This window comes from Penicillium manginii, assembly GCF_028828005.1.
Source record: "Penicillium manginii strain IBT 31320 chromosome Unknown utg000002l:1.0-5564898.0:1.0-5567710.0, whole genome shotgun sequence".
NCBI classification, from domain to species: Eukaryota; Fungi; Ascomycota; class Eurotiomycetes; order Eurotiales; family Aspergillaceae; genus Penicillium; species Penicillium manginii.
The window spans coordinates 810,710-828,419 of NW_026643103.1; the positions used below are offsets into that span (position 1 = coordinate 810,710).

Genomic DNA, 17,710 nt, shown 5'->3' on the forward strand with positions numbered 1-17,710 from the left:
GTTGACGCCTTGCAGAGCAAATGGTCCAAGTGATACATCTTGCCCTTATATACCATCTCTCGGCCTCTATTCGGAGGTACATTTGCCAAGGCGGAGCGGAGCGTGTTGTCAGTGCGGCGAATGCAACATTCCCCAAGACAAGGCCCACGATCCCCACCCCGCAAAATTGAATCCTATCTCGATCGCCTACCTCTTGCAGATCTTGATAGAAAGAGCTTCACTTTTTGTCGCTGTCCCTGCCATTCTGTCCATTTCGCTCGGATATCTGTGGCATTTGTCGTATTTACAAACTGGTTTTCCACCGGCATGAAGATAAGACCAGCGGAATCAACAGCGGGCGAGATGTTAGCAATGCCGGTGATTGTACGATATTCTTGGCATTTCCCAAATTACCGAGTCCCCCGCTAAAAACCCGAGATATGATGCAGTCAACTTGATTCCGAAGCCAAGACCATGCCAACTACCGGCTGTTGATTTCTATTTCTCCGCTAAATGCCCGTCCCTGTGGGGCACCACCCCAAAGCTCCTCGGCACCCCACATCATCTTTAAATCCTTGACTCTTCTAACCAGGGAGATGGAATTATCCAATCAGCCATCTGGCTAGGGTTGCGCAGCAAGATCATATATCGTCATAGGAGATTAGCGATCAAAGATGGAATTTTGGGTGTGCAAATACCAAGAAAGCCAAGAGAATAGTCGTTTTAGATCGCACACTACAAACAATCTCATGGCTATTCACTGCCCCTCATCTATCGAGAGATGGCGATTGCAGCCAAATACTCGCTTTCATAGCGCACAATTTTTAAGTATTGTTTTTGATCTTTTTAGATTGAGTTGACTTGACGAACCACCTCCCCCAGTTGGGACGAACTTGAAGATACACTCTAAAGTCTCACAGACAAGTTATGGCATCCATCTCCTGCCAATATTGCCGAATCCAATACTCTATTCTCAGACGCTGCTATATATACTGTATTCAATAGATGCTCTCCTTAGTTTTAATTGAGACCTTAAAGCAAGACATCGAGTTATTCAAATGGGGCCTTGCGTAATTTGTCACGGCGTCCCTTGCTCTGCCCAGAGCATACGCAGATATCCAAGGCGATCGTTACAACTGGGCCATTTTTTGGAATATTCATTATCATGGATGCAAAGCGTTTGAAAATGCTCAAGGGGCTTATGTGGCTAATTTTGCCTATGATGAACTAGTGCGGCGCTCCACAGCCGCAATCGGCCCAATGTTTTTACATCAAAATTCACAGTGTTACATATAAGGCTCTTTCAGCCCCTTCCCGGGGCTATTCTTTTAAAACGTATACAAATTGTATGATTGGTTCTGCCCAGGTGATAATTTGCGATACTAAATAATATGTAGCCCATTGGGATACTAAGTAGTTATGATATCTAGGTACTTCAAGTTATATCTCCAATCCTGACTATCTACATCCACGACTCCATTTTAGTGCTAACTAAGAATATCATAGCCCTGACTAACTAGGTACTCCACAGATACCGGCACAAAAAGTATAATATCATGTCTCCGAGTTTACATAGTGGACAATAGTAATCTTGGGACGACAATGTCCTGGCAAAAGCACTGGGTCAGTTACGGCTATCAAACGCAGTTAAATTCTGCCAAAAGTTAAAATCTCAAATTTTCGTGACCTAGAGTCTCTAATATGCAGCTAATAGATGAGAGATTCGAATACCCGTATGGATTTCTATTTTCCAAGGAGAATTTATGCGAGTAAATCCAGAATCCAAGTTACCGACGCCATCAAAAGTCATTTTGTGGGAAGATTTTCCCCTTCCGAGCCCTAATTTGCACCATGATTAATGACATATCTCTGGTCAATCGTAATTATGATAAATTTTACATTGTTCCAGTTCGTGAAACCGCCGCCTCAATGCGAGGAAACCCTTATCTAGGCGTAGACGTTCTCTGATGAGAAGTGATTTCAAGACAATTTACTCTCCAATTCGATTATAAGGGGGAGAAAACTAACTTTGAGACCCGACTTTGTCATGTCTTTGAAAAGTAGCAATGTCATCATGAGGTGTTGATACTTTGCTGCCTCAGGCTTTCGTCTGCGCCTTCCATATCTAGATACCTTCAGCCTCAACTTCAACTTCAACTTCAACTTCGCTGTCTTCTCCTCTCTTCTTCTTCTCCATTCTATCAAAGCTGACACCTGAATCAAAATCATCCTTGTGCGTGACTGTAAGCATGAGATACTTGTGTGCTGGACACCAATACTGACTCTGTTACCAAGTCTCATCCTTTCTATCTTCAACTTCGAATCTTCCCCGGAGCTTGACCTCACTTCCAAGTACATTCCTATATTTACTCCGAGGCTTTCGCTGTATGAACAGAGCTGACCTCTGAGAAACTTGCACAAGATGTCTTCTTTCCAGGCTCCCCTCGGCACTGCGCCGGAAATTCAACAGTGTGAAATCCCCCCCGATTCTTCTACAACTCGCGAGAGTTCTCGTCGCTTGGACGTGGACAGATATTATCGTACTATACGCCCTCTGCTTGATCGCTTCTTTACTTACTGGGCTTCTCCATGGGCTTCTCACCATCTTCCTCGAGTTTTACGTCAAATCCGGCGCCAAACGCTTCTTCAACTACTTATATAGGCATGTTCTGGCCCCTCCATCTCAGGCTCAAGGTCCACAAAGGACACCCGGTCTGGAATATCCATCATATACTTGTTCAATGGTCCGGAATCATGCTAATATGTGTATGGGTTACAGGCGATTTTCCAAGCGCACGGACAACGCGGCAAGGCACGGTTTGGAAATTGTACCCGCACCCGTTGATCGCCCTCACAAGGTCCGAATTATCCAAGTAGATGCGGAGAATGGACAGTCGCGAGACAAGAAGCGCAGCAAAGAAGATATTGATGTCACATTCTTCATTCATGTGAATGACTTCAAGCGTGGTCGGGCCAGCATTGAGATTACCATGAAAGCCGTCTTTGTCATCGAAGATAGAGAGGACTGGTCAGGCGACGAAGATAAAGAAGCGGCTCTTGAAAAGGGCTATCGGCGAGGAGAAAAGCGAGCAGAGGAATGAATCGACAGTTGAGAAGTGCGACAACCTCAGGGTGGTAATGGTTTCTGACGCGGAACTGTTGAATCTGTGAACTTCGCCGTGTTCCCTGTGTTTTCGATGCGACCCTGAGATCTCTCTAGTTCGGGGGTATCAACATTCCTGGCCTGAGCCCAGTGTTCTATTTCTAGCTATCTCACCTTTTAACCTGTCTTCCGTTTAATATCTCATTTGTTTAGCTCTTCGTGACATTTTGATTCTTTCTTTTTCGGCAAGAGTGTACCTTGGTGGAGTGATGTTTATTTCAAGGTTCCCGCTTCGTTCTCGAACAAAACAACCACTCGAGTTCAAGGCCATCAGTTTGTTTCCTTTCCTATGAATTCTAAGAAGATAGTAATAATTCAGGGTCCTATTGAGAATAAATTTGCCCGGTCGCATGCTATTGGTAGTGAATTTAATGTCAAGATCCCCGACGTTGGAGACAACTTGAACATATATATATACCCGCAGGATGGTGCTACTATCCTACGCTCAGGTGCACAACCTTCCAACAACTTGAACTTGAACCTGAACTTCACTCAACCTTGGATGCTGGCACCTATCCACTGGCAGGTGGATATACTAACCCTTACTACCTAGGGTACCTACGTACTATTACTCCAGGACTCGGACCCAAGTCAAACATCCGAGTCTGTAACCCACCATGACTCTATACAAAAATCTCACCAGCTGGGGCACTTCAGAATTTTCCACGATCCACCGCCAAGCCCCCCCACTGACACTCACAACCTTCTAGCGACCGTTGACCCTCAAGCGATTTCAAGTTGGACATTTGCCACCACCAGATGAAAATGAAAGAAGACCCTGCAGAATATGGATACTGAATGGATCCTTACGAGGAAAAATTACGTGAAACCCACCGATCGCCCGGCGCAGATCCGAAGATGGGAGATTGAGATTACAGGACCTGTCCATCCAGACCGGCCCTAAGCAATTCTCGAGCTAAGGGAAATGAGACAAGATGAGATGAGGTGGGATGGGATCAAATGAGGGTTCACGATGAAAGAGAACTTGAGCTGCCCTACCATACATACTCCATCGGAGCCCAAGATCAAATCGAGATTATCATTTTGAAGTACGATTCGGCTGACTCTCTGGCACGTCACATTTCCACCCGGACCGACAACGCAGAACCTCATTTCTTTCATGCAAAACGCAAGGTAAGGCTGAAAAGATCAGTGCATATATGCATCACACCTCGGACGAAACGGTGAAGGGTGAGTGGCCCTGCGGAAATGAGCCCGATGAACACGCAGGAACCCGCCCCACTGCTAATTTGCGGCGCTGTCGTGTTCCAAGGGTTAAGTCAAGGGTGCGCAGGTGGCTGGAAGAATATCCATTCGCGCGTGGGGAGATACAGACACAGAGGGCAAGGGAAAAGTATGTACTCCGTAGGAAGTAGGGTAGGGCTAGACTTCTACGGAGTACTCCGTAGTGATTGTCCAGTTGAACAAGACGCTAACCGGTTCGCCCCTGAGTAACGAATAACCTCAGAAACAGGGTCTCGCCAAGCCTTGTCCTAAATGTATCGTACCAGTGCCAACCCACTTCACGGTGCCTAGATCGACTATCTTGCTTGGCATGTGTAGTGGTCGAGACCGGTGTGTTGGCCAGGTGTGTCCAGGTGTTGTGTGGAGATGTGGTCGAGTTTTCTCGGATCTTAGCGAGCTGGGCACTCTACGGGGTGAACGGACATTTATGTTTACAAATTTCATACCTAGGTACCACCTGGGCAAGATTATGAGTGCATGTGCATACTGTACTTCTAAGCGCGGTGCATCCTGCTCACTGCACGGAGTGTAGAGTACGTAAACAACTTGAAATATAACGGTCGGAGTCGGGTTACCCCTGGATGGCATGGGATGAACTGGAGGAGGCTGCGTAAGACATTTAATTTAGCCTTGAGAGTCGGCAGCGAGTCATCCGAGACTAGCGATTGTTATTATCGGCCTTGCCATTGACAATTGGCCATTGAGGTAAATAGGGGGCGGCCCCCCCCAAGCAATCAATGCAGCAGCCTTGTTGACCATGTCGGCAATTCGATTTCCCCCGCAAACGATGCCGTTGTGCCGCTGCACTGTGTAACTAGTATGGGAATAGGAGGTCGCTACGAAGTAGAAATTTCTGGTGGATGGGGTTACTCTGTAGGTAGGATACTCCGTAGAACTTGAAGTGTTATTGAGCCATGGCCTCTTAAGTCTAGACCGGGCGGATTGGGATCAGCGTCGGTCAACTGGGGCCGCGTTGTTGGATTGATGATCGTCGGAAGATGCGGATGTTGGTGGTTCGGGGGTTACTTATTGATGGCCCCGGGGGTTGAAGTACGGATACGAAGGATCCCGGTTGGTTTTTGTATGGCATGGAAGGAAAGGCGTGGGCTATACTTAAGGTAAGTAATCCATAGATTATTTTAGATATATGGAGTGCCGGCCAATTGTGTTGTAGTTATGCATAGGCGCCTGGAACAGAGATCCAAGCGATCGGCGTCCAGCGGGTGACGAGTCTTGAGCGGATGGACATCAAAGTGTGAGTTCTTTTGTGAGCTGCAGGACTTACAGCATCGACATACCCCATGAATGGAGGAGATGGCTGTTTGGACCCATGGTTGCAATGATGAAGGAGGGGCCACGATGTCATCTGTGAAGGAGTATTGAATACTTTGATCTGTTATGGAGGCGATGATTGGAATTGTGCGGGAGTACCTGGATGGTTCCCTGGTACAGTAAGATGGAGTATCAGCAGTGTATCTGCGGTAATAGACTAGTTCTGAAATAGGAGGTAACCGAGTAGCGATCGGCAGGGCGGAAATTAAAGATGGCGAATTGGTGAATGATATTGGCTATCGCAGACCCACCGGGCTGCCACTTGGTCCCGTCTGGAACTAGCGGAACCACATGGCGCAGGGGCATTTCCTGTTTTTGTGGCGTTCGTTTTTGAGTTCCCCTTTTCTGTATGATACAGAGAATATTATGACTGTGTAAGAGGTGACAAAGTACTACAAGAGAAGAGAGAGAAGAATTGGAGATAGTAGATGAGTATAACACTGTGAGTACTCCGTATACTACTGTAGTTATGGTTGGTGTAGACCCCGTGATCTCCAAGCCCTATCTTGAACTGTTGACGACTTCGCTGACTGCAAGCTGTCAGGGGTCGCAAGGGGCGGAGTGAGACACCTATTTTTGCACATCCGTGCTCTGGTCTTTTGTATCTACTTCGCATGTGTGTAAATAAATAAATACTGAATACAACATCTGTATCCAGGTGAATACACAAGGTACAGGCATCTCCACTCCAGTACCACCTCACCAATAGAAAGTACAGTGTACCTGGATATCTCGACCTAGACCATATGAAGCCAGTGAAATCAATGTAATGTAATTTAATATTCACGATCGGTGGAGCTGCGCCCTTTTTGTCTCTCCTTTTCATCTTGTTTAGTGTGCCCCCCCCCCTACTCTGCCACTCACTCTGCTCACTCCCCAGTCTGACAAAAGGCCTTGCGTGCCCACTTCCCCGACTCTCCTTCTTTTCTCTCCTCAACCCACGTTCCTTTCTCACTGACCACCGCTTCACTCGTTCAGCGGGCTTTCCCTTCTTTGCCGCTAATTCCCTCTCATCTTCCATAATGAAGGGTTCCATCTTTGCGGCCGCCGCCTTTGTCGGCTCGGCCATGGCTGACGGTGCTATGCACCGCCGCCACGAGGCCTTCCACCGTCGTGGTGAGGCTGGCTCTTCTTCTTCCTTCGTGGCTGCTTCGTCTTCCGCCTCTGTCCTTCCTCTGAACCCCGAGGAGACCTGCGGTTGCACTACCAAGGTCATCACCTACTATGGCTCGCCCACTCTGGTGCCCATCCCTCAAACCTCCACCAGCACCAGCACCAGCACTGAGTCGACCACCACCTTGACCAGCACCATCCACTCGACCAGCACTCTCACCAGCACTCTGACTGTGACTCCCTCCGTCGAGGCTACCATTGCTACCTCCTCTACTCCCACCCCGGAGACCTCGACCATCATTGTGTCGGTGCCCACCGCTGGTGTCTCCAGCTTCTCCTCCACCGGTGTCTACACCATCCCGGCCACCACTCTGACCGTGACTGATACCACCACCGTCTGCGGTGCTACTACCACTGCTGTTCCCAGCGGCACTCACACCATCGGTGGTGTCACCACTGTCGTTGAGACTGAGACTACCATCACCTGCCCCTACGCCACTGTCAAGCCCCACGGTTCGACCGTCACCAGCACCATCGAGTACACCACCTACACTTGCCCTGCTGCTGGTACCTACACTGTTGTCCCTGGTACCGTCACCTCCGTGCCCACCAGCACCGTGCTTGTCTACCCTACCCCCCCAGACTTTCACCCCCGGTACCTACACTCAGTCCTCCAGCGTCGTGACCGTCACTCGCACCGACACCACCTACTACTGCCCCTTCGCCAACGGCGAGTCCTCCACTCTCGCCGCTAACCCCAGCACCAGCTCCGCCCCTGCTCCCGCTGTCCCTACCACCACTGCTGTTGCCGCTACCACCACTGCTGCTGCCACTACCAGCTCCGTTGTTGCTGTCACCACCAGCTCGGCTGCTCCCTCTAGCACTGGCGGCTCCGGCAGCGGTGTCACCGGCGAGGGCCAGTACGGTATGACCTTCTCCCCCTACACTTCCAGCGGTCAGTGCATGTCCCAGTCCGAGGTCACCAGCAACCTGAAGACCATCAAGGACAAGGGCTTCAACCTGGTCCGTGTCTACTCCACCGACTGCAACTCCCTCGAGTACATCGGTTCCGCCTGCAAGTCTCTCGGTCTCAACATGATCCTCGGTGTCTTCATCGAGTCCTCCGGTACCTCCGGCGCCGAGGAGCAGGTCACTGCCATCACCAAGTGGGCTCAGTGGGGTATGGTCGAGCTGATCGTCGTCGGTAACGAGGCTGTTTCCTCCGGCTACGTCTCCGCCGCCGAGCTCGCCTCCTTCATCACCTCCTGCAAGTCCGCCTTCAAGGCTGCCGGTTACACTGGCAAGGTCACCACTACCGAGCCCATCGATGTCTGGGAGCAGTACGGAAAGTCCACCCTGTGCAGCCCCGTCGACATTGTCGGTGCCAACATCCACCCCTTCTTCAACTCCGCCACCACCGCCGCAAAGGCCGGTGAGTTCGCCCTGTCCGAGTTCAACATCCTCGAGAAGCTGTGTGGCAAGGACGTCCTGAACCTGGAGACCGGCTGGCCCAACGGAGGTTCCGCCAACGGTGAGGCCGTCCCCGGTACCGCCGAGCAGAAGACTGCCATCAAGGCCATTGCCAAGTCCATTGGCTCCAAGTCCATCTTCTTCTCCTACGCCAACGATGACTGGAAGGCCCCTGGCTCTTTCGGCGTCGAGCAGCACTGGGGTTGTGCTGATGTCTTCTAAACATGTCACCCCAAATGTCATGTCCCTGTGATTTAAAACTTGTACAGGAGGATCCAGGAGTTTTTCTTTTTTTATTCTTAGTGGCTGGCTGCTGGGTGAGTTAGTCTAGTCGCTGCAATCGCAGTGTCTACTCTTTCTCGGCGCCTGGTCCGCTCTTTTGGTTTCTCGTGTCTATCTTGGACTTACGTGGTAGATATCCTTTTTTATTTCATGTCTACTGATCCTGGTCGCCATCCACCTGATTTCTTTGTTTCCGCTAATTTGCGCTTGTCTGTATATCTTTATTCTATTGATGCACTTAACGAACGGTGGCCTATTTGACGTAGCTTTAGTTGTAAATGTAAATGTAGCTGTATGCCCAGCCATCTTACTCTCCTGCCTGTTGACCCACTCACCCAACAATCCTAACTTTTCTCAATCATTCTATTCACACATGGACTCGTCACGGCCTAACCTCATGAGAACACCCATGTTCTGTTCTCCATCTCTCCTGTCTGAAACGCCCGACCCCGGACTGACCCGCCGAAACCACAATCCGACGCACTTAAAGAAAAGACCCGCCATCTAAGCATTTTTCTCAATCAATCTCCGACGACCAGGTATTTTTCAGAAACGCTTGATTTTGTTTTACCGATCGCAGATCTCTCCCTGCACAGATGATCTGCAGGAGGCTGGTTCGTTGTTTCAGTGCCGAGCAGGCGGTGCCGTGAAGGGAGCATAGCCAGCCATTTTATCTCCTTCGTGGTATCCCTGCCCCAGCCATCGTGTCCATGACGGAATACGCAGGTGTCTACGGAGTACTAGGCTTTGCCTGCCCCTTGCCCGACGGGCATGCACTGTGTGTGGTTTTACATATTCCAAACTTTAACGTATTTTGACGATGGATGAGCTCTTAGATGGAGGGTCATTCGGGTATGCTTGTAAGTTTTGGGATATCAATGCTTGATAACAAAATCCATGGATGTCATGGCACTATTCACATTCAGCCGGGTCTCAATGCATTTATGAAGACATTCATGTCCCACGTTGGCTCTTGCACAGATTACGTATCTGAGAACCTAGGTATTCAGATACGGCAAGCAACGTGAAGCTAAGGTCGCCGCGAATCGAGACCATCATCATTGCTCTGGCTATAATCCGAAATGAAACCGATCTACCTCCACTTATTATCCCAGCCAGCCTGCTCAACGGCAAACGCAATAGCCAATTCACTGAATCGTGCCATATGCTTTATACCCACCCAACTTAGCATATGACCAGGGTGATATCAAAAGGAGGGAGGGAACTCACATCAACTGAAAAATACCCCGTCTTATCATTAACCCACATCGTGTCATTTACCCCGTGCACGTAAGGATCATATTCACCAGGGAAGCCACCACCAGCAACAGGATTTCCCTCCGAGGCAAAAGACGACGGGTAATTAAGTTGTGTATAGGACATGTAGTCCGAGCCGGCATTGCTATATTCGTCAGAAAACCCAGCCCATCTCGAAATAGCGTATCAACATACCCCGGAAGATCATAAACCTCTGTCGGAATGGAGATATACTTCTTGCTCAAATTCACAGCCCAGTTAGTGAGGACCTTGTCAGCTTCGGTGGCAATAAAGCCAATCGACTCCGTCGAATTCGTAGCAATAAACGCAGTCATATCCTTCGCAAAATACAAATTAGCCAGCTGTACTACTCCGAGTGCCGAGATTCTGCCAACTTGAAGCTTCACAGACACAACTCACAAATTCCATCATCGCCCCGATTCGCGCCCCCTGCTCTTTCTTATACCGAGCAATCGCCTGACTACCCAGCAAACCGCCCTCTTCAGCTGCATACCAGTGAAACTCGACCGGGCCATCCAGGGGCACGAATCCAGCCTCGGCGAGGACACGGAATGCTTCGAGGATACTGACAGTACCGGAACAGTCATCGTCTGCACCTGGAGCAGGGAGAAGCGGGAAAAGATAGTTAGCAGAATCCTGGTGTGCGCCCAGAATCGTCAACGGCTGTTTGAAAGAGCGGACTTTCGGCTCGAAGCGGGCGATAATCGAAGATTGGCGGAAAGGGTGTGTGAAATATTCCAGTGAGATATGGGTGTGGAGGGGCGATTTTGCGATGATCTTTTCGAAATTTATCAGATCTTTTCTGGATTTGTTCTTCGTATTTGGGAAGCAGGCGGATCCATACCTCAGAGATGTGATTATAAAGCCACTCAGAGCTCAACTCGCCGTGGATATCGTCGAAATAACGGTTATAATATCCAGTCATGTGCTCCAGCACGCCGAACATTCTCCCCGTATCGACGAAGGGGAACAGAGGGCGGATGAGGCGTTCATGGACCAGATTAGGTAGACCTGGAGCCCATTGTTAACTATGGCCATAACCCCCCAATTCCCCTAAACAAGAAAGAGGCAAGAGAAAGAGAAAGAGAACTAACGTGGCTTCCCAGCCAAAGCGTCATAAACCTGCTCCTGCTCCTTATAGAATTCCTCATGATCAGTGATATCCATGAATTTCACCCCCTCCCTTCGCAAGCGCATCTTATCGCCCTCAGTCATCCATTCCGCCTTGCCATTTGGAACACCCAGTCTCCGCAAAAGACGCGGCTTGGATAATGCCGCCTCGGTATTTGCGCGAGCTTCTTCTCCCTGTAGCGAGACTAGTGCGGCGACTGGGTCGGCATGGGTCTCGATTGCTGCTAAGATACTTTCGTGAACGGTGTGATCTCCATGTGGGCGTGACTCGGACACAGCAGCTGAGGCCGAGGGCCCGGGGATCGGAGCCGGAGCCGGAGCTAGGACGCGTTGGAGGTCGGGCAATGCGACCGTTAGCTGGGCGGCGCCGAGTAAACAGGCTAGAAGTGATTTGTGCATGGTTGCCGAAATGATGTCGACAACTTGAATACGGGTTCCACGGTTGTCTAGTGAGGGGTTCAAGTCAGTTGAGTGCTCTGTTGTCGGAGCACGCCAGTCGGTGCGGAGATGGCTTGGCTGATAGCTGACTGTCCAATCACAGTCGAGTATTGTATTGTTGGAGGCAAATGGATGCGCAATCTAGTATTTCGTTAATACGCTTATCTAAAACTGACTAGCGAGCAGTTATGAGGTATAATAAGAGTATACCTAGGTATAGTTCCCCAGGGCTGTTAAAGGTTGAGTGAGATCAAGCGTTGTCCAGAGCGGCAACCGGTTGGGCTCGATGATCTAGAAACCACCACCAGTTGTCAATTCCTAAGTTATCGAGAATGTTTAGTTTACTCTTTCAGGATCGGAATACAAAGCAGCTACTCTAAGGCTGCACTAAGAAGAAAATTGGTGACAGTGGCCAGCGAAGTCTAGTAGTGGACCACTACTCCGTACTGAGATAGGACGGAACGAGCGTAAACATGAGATGAGGAGACGCAATATGGATCTACATCAATCTCCTACATGAGATAGCATGCAAATGATGTGCAAACATGACAAAGCCCTCTCTATCTAGCAATCATCGTCATCCTCTTCTTTCCATTCCTGCCCCTCACAGCCCCTGCGCATTGGCTCTTAGGTAAACCCCTGCCCCTTTTTTCATCATCATGGCGCTGTATCTGATGCCAAGGTGAACTTGTGATCAAGGCTAGCTGCCACGCTATGCAGTGGCCCCTGAGTGTAAAATAAACGCTATTCATCACGTTTGTTCTACATGCCGTCAGCCATTATGCTAATGCATCAAGCTATCTTGCATATCACACCCCCTTGCATAATCCATGCATACCAAGCCTGAGAAAGGGATTACATGGCCTCTAATAAATTAAGTCAACAATTGTGACGACACAGTATTTGCAACAACTCACTTTCTACTTATAACTTTCTGAACAGTTTTGAAGATACGAAATACCGATCATATGGCTGTGTCTCCCGTCATGAAAGATGCTGAACCCTTGCTGCTTAATGTGGGAGAGGACCAATATAATCTCGAAGAATTTCCAGAAGAAAGCGTCGCTCTCGGAGACTCAGACTACCTAGAAGATCAAATCGAATGGTCGGAGTCTTTCAAATGGGGTGTTGTGGGTTTATTATCTTTTATGGGCTTTACTGTGTCTGTATATCTTCGAATAGCTGGTTTTCAGGCTGGAGCTAACTATACTAAGCTCTTTCACTTGCATCTCAATAGCCCCAGTGGCAAGCTATATAGTCGATGACCTTGATGGCAGTGGTGGGACCAACTCTGCCGTACTCATGGTCACAATTTGGGAGCTAGGAGAAGCAGTTGGCCCACTATTCATTGCGCCGCTCTCAGAGGTCTTTGGTCGTTACCCCTTGATCATCACATTGAATATGGTCTTCTTTCTGGCCACCATATTTGCAGCGGTTTCGCCCAGTTCGACGCTCCTCATTGCCTCGCGTGCCTTGATGGGCATGTCGACGGCATCAAACGTTTTAAGTCCAGCAATTATAGGAGACATTTTCGAACCGGACCAGAGAGGCACGGCCATCAGTCTGATCACATTTATACCCCTTATCGGCAGTGGTGTTGGATCAGCACTTAGCGGCATAATTATGGAGAAGCTAGGCTGGCGCGCCTTAATCTGGATTAGTGTCGCGCTGACGAGCATTTCACAGCTCTTGCTCTTCACCTATTTCCGAGAAACATACAAGGTGTCGATTCTCCAACGCAGGGCTGCCAGATTGGGGCTGGAGAAAAGGAGAACCCACAGGGTAGGCTTAGCTGAATTGCGAGGGTGCGTCATGCGTCCAGCCATGGTTCTCTTAAGCTCTGGTGTCCTAGCAGCCCTCGCACTGTTCGGATCCATTATTTTCGCACACCTCTATGTCGTAGCCACCACGCTTCCAGCTATATTAAAAAACACGTATAAACTGTCAGCAACTGCAACAGGATTGTCATTTCTCGCAAATGGTGAGTCTGGAGCCTCCATTCTTTCGTGAACGTTAGACTTATGCTTTCTATTCAAGGTCTCGGCAGTCTCATGAGCTTCGCGGTTCTGACTCCATTTCTTGATAAAATTTATATGAAGCTCCGCGCAGGAAATAGGGTCGGTCTGCCGGAGCATCGGCTGCCGTTGAGCATCATTGGCGCTCTCACATTGCCCCCTGCCGTGGTGCTGTATGGCTGGTGCGCCGAGTACAGACTCCCTTTGCCCCTTCTTCTGTTCTCCATCACCTGGATCCGTTTGTCTATGATGTTAGCCTTCTCGCCTTTGGCGACATACATGGTCGATGCCTTTGGCGTTTACTCAGCATCCGCTCTGGCTGGCCTGGTGACATTCAGATGCTTGGCCGGCGCGTTCATGCCACTCGCGATAACGCAAATTACTGGGCAGATTGGTTATGGTCGAGGATTCACTGTGCTTGGAGTCTTTGACATAGGACTGGCTCTGATACCAGTGCTAGTTCTACGTTATGGGTCTCGTTGGAGGTTACGCTCTATGTACACTAGAACTGACTGATAGTAAATTATAATCCTTCATGGTGATCGCCCCGAATTACTAATGCTCCACATACAATTGCCCAGGTGGGAGATACCTAGTATTGTGTAAAGGCTTGAGAATGCCACCACTACTAGTAATATACTATACCAGCCAGGGCCGGCTTTACTATTGTTAGATATTCCAAGGTATTACTAGTAATACTGAAAGTAGAAAAATTTGAGTCCTTTTATAGATTCATGCCTGAGACCCACGCTATCAAAAAGAAGAGGAAACTGCCGATCAGCATCCAAGATTTCATACATGTACTCAGTCGGAGAGTAAAAATGTCTAGTTCGAGTGTTCCAGCACTCTAGACCAAATATCTGAACCCCTTGCGCATGCACAGCGACTCGTTGGCACTGACAATGAAGTCGCCACCCTGGTCTTCATCCGCCACCTCGGCCTCGGAAAGCTGCTTGTTGAGGTTGACGAGGATCATACGGAACAGCCAGAAACCAACAATTGTAATGCCGAACATGGCCGTGACAATACCGTAACTCTTGCGGTAGCCGTTCTCCGAAAGGTCCCACACGTATGAGCCGGCAACGTTACCGAGTTGACTGAAGGCGTTGATGAGGGCAAGGGCGACCGCTCGCTTGGCCGGGGACGAGGGAATGAGGAACTGATCCAAGAGTAGAAGACGATGAAACCGGCGTAAGAACCGGCTTGCAAGAAGAGGGCGACGTAACGGGCTGCGACGTTCAGAGTAGACATGCTGATGATAAAACCAACAAGGCCCATCATGATAGGACCGTAAATATGCCAGATCTGAGAGGTGTTAATTTAGTCTCTGGTAGATGACTAGGTGTATTGAACTGACCTTTTCTTGGGTTCTATCGGCGTGCCAGGCGTTGACGACAGAGAAGATACAGGAGAAGACCCAAGGAGGAGCACTCAGGAGGAGAGTGGGGATTTCCGAGAAGCCGAGGGTACCGGTAAGGGTAGGCTATGGGATTCAATGGTTAGCTGTGATGGTCAAAAACTTCATGATCTGGTCTGGAACTTACGAAGAAAGCGTTGAAAGACAGTCCAACAACGTAGGCAGTGAAAGACAACATCATGATGTAGATCTTCCAGTCCTTCAGGGCCATGATCAGACCTGTGAAGGGGCTTTGCTCCTCAGAGTCGGTATCGGCCTCACCAACATCCTCGAGAAGACGAAGCTGTGCAACCAGACGCTCCTCCTCAGTGAACCCACGTGCATTGGTAGGAAGGTCAGGCAGGATAAAGGCAGAGGAGAGAGCAATAGTCATGGTAATAGCACCCTCGATCCAGAACAGCCAGCGCCAAGCAGCATGTCCCAGGACACCATCCATGTTGGAAAGGACACCTGCAGCAACAAGGGAGGAGAAGGCATTCGAGATAAGGTTACCACAGAACAGAACGGCATTCCGAGTAGTCAGCTCCCTGCGAGTATACCACTTGGAGAGGATAAGCAGAGCACCGGGAAGGAAGGCGGCCTCAACGAAACCCAGCAGGAACCGGATGGCAACCATGTGGCCAAAGTTCTTAGCCCATCCGGAGCAAGTCGAGATAAGACCCCAGAGGGTCATTGCGATGGCAATGTAGATTGATGGTCGGGAAATGCGGTTGATGAACATGTTGGAAGGCACCTGCATCAGAATGTAGCCAACGTACAGAATACTCAGACATGTCGAGTACTGGGTATCTGAGAGGCTAAGGTCCTCTTGAAGGCCCTTCAAACGAGCCGCTGAGATGTTGTTGCGGTCAAGGTAGTTCATGATGTAGATGAGGACGAACAGACTGCAACGAGCATCGAGCTTGCGCTTGAGGGTCTTCTCAACAACGATTCGGCGAGCCGGGTCAATGTGAGGAAGGACATTCTGCTGCTGCTCAGTAATGTTTTCGAGGTTTTCAATATTCTCCTTCTCGACCTCGACCTCAATGCGGTCATTGTTGCTTCGTGAGATGTCGTCGGCCATTATGAAGGTATTTTCTCTTGCCACCCAGATTCGCACACCGAAAGAAAAGATCTCGCGCCTGGGGATTTCCGTTCCTTTTATGAAAGAGCAGGCTCGTACCAGAACCCCATCCCCACCACTCCTGTTGCGTCCTCACCCCGGTGACCCCCACGCGAAAATATCGCAACACGCGGGGGGTTACAGTGGAGATTTGCCTTGGCGTCGGGACCTTGTACACCCCACGGCAGGGTTTCTCGGCTACAAAGTTCTCCGAGTAGCGGAGAAAACGCGGACGGGCTGCCGGTATGAGGATATGATTGGTCAATCGGTCCGGTACGGGGTGTGGAGAATCGGATTGAAACGAGGGGGAACAACACCTACGACATGTTTTTTTGCACACCGGGCGCTCTCTAGGGACATATTAGACTGCCCCGGAATTTAGAAAGCTTGGAGAACTCGTAGATGCGGAGAAAATGACATCGTTGTAGTGAAAAAAGTACCATCATGGAGGGTTTTCGAACCGATATTCTACCGTGTGGTCGCCGGGTTACAAGCGGGGGCTTGTTCGGTCACCTGCCGTGAATATTTTGCCCCAGATATCCCGCATCGGTCGGGACCTGGCTTCCCAGGAAAATTCTGTCGGCCAATCCCGGCCCCTCGCCTAACTCCTTGCTATGTAATGGATTCCTATTCCTCCCTGCATGTTGCGTCATGGGTCATGTTGAAGTTCCCCGAGGGAGAATGATTATGATGAATATCTTCTCTCTACTCCGTAGCGTCGGCAAACTCAACTCAATCCACCCCCACAGGCATCAAATATAAAGGGAAAGAAATATTTGGTACTAAGTAATCAGGTACAGATGGGAAATGGGAAATGTCAGTCTAGATTGAATGCCAAGGGCTTGGAGAGTGAACCAAGAAGAGAGGGAAATCCCAACATGAATCACTGGCCCCAAGGGATACCCAAACTGGAAGGTTTCCAGGGATTAAGATATCTCCGTCAGAACCCCCCACGTTTTTGTGAGCTGGCTTGTTGGCGGTGGCCTGATGCCGCATCCGGCCATTGTTACTAGATTGGCTCAAGCCGTGATCTGCAACCGGAGGGAAATTGGATGCCCTCCAGGCCTCCCCGCCACAAAAGTGTTTTCAAGTGGAGCAGTCCAATGACCAACGGCTTGTCTACCCCGAGCGATTCTTCCAAGGTTTGATTAAGGATTCCAACATTATATTCACGTGATTCACTTGCATCCATTCCAAAATGACATCTCGGCCGGCTGTAGTGCTGCATAGCAGCAATCGGCTCAGTAGTGTTTCCTATACCCAAAGCCCTGTCATCCTCTTGTTGAAGCTACTACCTAGGTAGGTATTCTACCTACACTAGTCGCTCAATCCTAAGATCCATGGTACTGAGTACTATATAACTGAGTAGGTATTTTTGTATCTCTAATTCTGGCATTATGATACTACTAGTGCCAAGTGAGTACTAGGATTATTTCCTGGCCATGGTAATTATTGACATGCCAACCTTCAAGTTGGAATGCTGATTACTCAATACAATCTATAATAGTTTGCGTCTTGATTTGGATATGGAAAATTAGTAAGTTAAAGATCATCATGCATATTTTTTCTGTGGCTATCTTATTTCTTAAACCCAGTGATGCGCTAAGAATTAAAACTGTGGAGAACACGATAATGTGTCGATATCTGCTTCGCTCATATACTTCGATGCATATTATGCTGCCCAAGTCTCGTACCCAAATTCTCACTCATAGCTGAAATGTGCATGGGAAGAAACCTTAATTGGT

At 49.3% G+C, this 17,710-nt stretch overlaps 5 protein-coding genes across 5 annotated transcripts; 3 read left to right on the top strand and 2 right to left on the bottom strand.

Annotated features, from left to right (window-relative positions):
* Positions 1–2,720: 2,720 nt before the first annotated feature.
* Positions 2,721–3,080, top strand: N7533_001594 (uncharacterized protein; the record flags this gene model as incomplete). The annotated part of the gene is made up of 1 exon (XM_057098244.1): positions 2,721–3,080. The coding sequence occupies one exon, from the start codon at positions 2,721–2,723 to the stop codon at positions 3,078–3,080; it is 360 nt and encodes a 119-aa protein (XP_056963380.1).
* A 3,661-nt stretch (positions 3,081–6,741) lies between these two features.
* On the top strand, positions 6,742–8,524 carry btgE (putative cell wall glucanase (Scw11); the record flags this gene model as incomplete). Its single annotated transcript, XM_057098245.1, has 2 exons — positions 6,742–7,449; positions 7,475–8,524. The coding sequence occupies 2 exons, from the start codon at positions 6,742–6,744 to the stop codon at positions 8,522–8,524; spliced, it is 1,758 nt and encodes a 585-aa protein (XP_056963381.1).
* Positions 8,525–9,677: 1,153 nt separating this feature from the next.
* On the bottom strand, positions 9,678–11,392 carry N7533_001596 (peptidase family M28; the record flags this gene model as incomplete). Its single annotated transcript, XM_057098246.1, has 6 exons — positions 9,678–9,752; positions 9,815–9,986; positions 10,037–10,179; positions 10,262–10,639; positions 10,707–10,873; positions 10,957–11,392. 6 exons carry the CDS (start codon positions 11,390–11,392, stop codon positions 9,678–9,680), a joined length of 1,371 nt encoding a protein of 456 aa, XP_056963382.1.
* A 1,007-nt stretch (positions 11,393–12,399) lies between these two features.
* N7533_001597 (uncharacterized protein) lies at positions 12,400–13,962 on the top strand (the record flags this gene model as incomplete). Its single annotated transcript, XM_057098247.1, has 3 exons — positions 12,400–12,593; positions 12,646–13,412; positions 13,469–13,962. The coding sequence occupies 3 exons, from the start codon at positions 12,400–12,402 to the stop codon at positions 13,960–13,962; spliced, it is 1,455 nt and encodes a 484-aa protein (XP_056963383.1).
* A 331-nt stretch (positions 13,963–14,293) lies between these two features.
* On the bottom strand, positions 14,294–15,926 carry N7533_001598 (uncharacterized protein; the record flags this gene model as incomplete). Its single annotated transcript, XM_057098248.1, has 4 exons — positions 14,294–14,605; positions 14,626–14,751; positions 14,804–14,929; positions 14,991–15,926. The coding sequence occupies 4 exons, from the start codon at positions 15,924–15,926 to the stop codon at positions 14,294–14,296; spliced, it is 1,500 nt and encodes a 499-aa protein (XP_056963384.1).
* Positions 15,927–17,710: the final 1,784 nt, after the last annotated feature.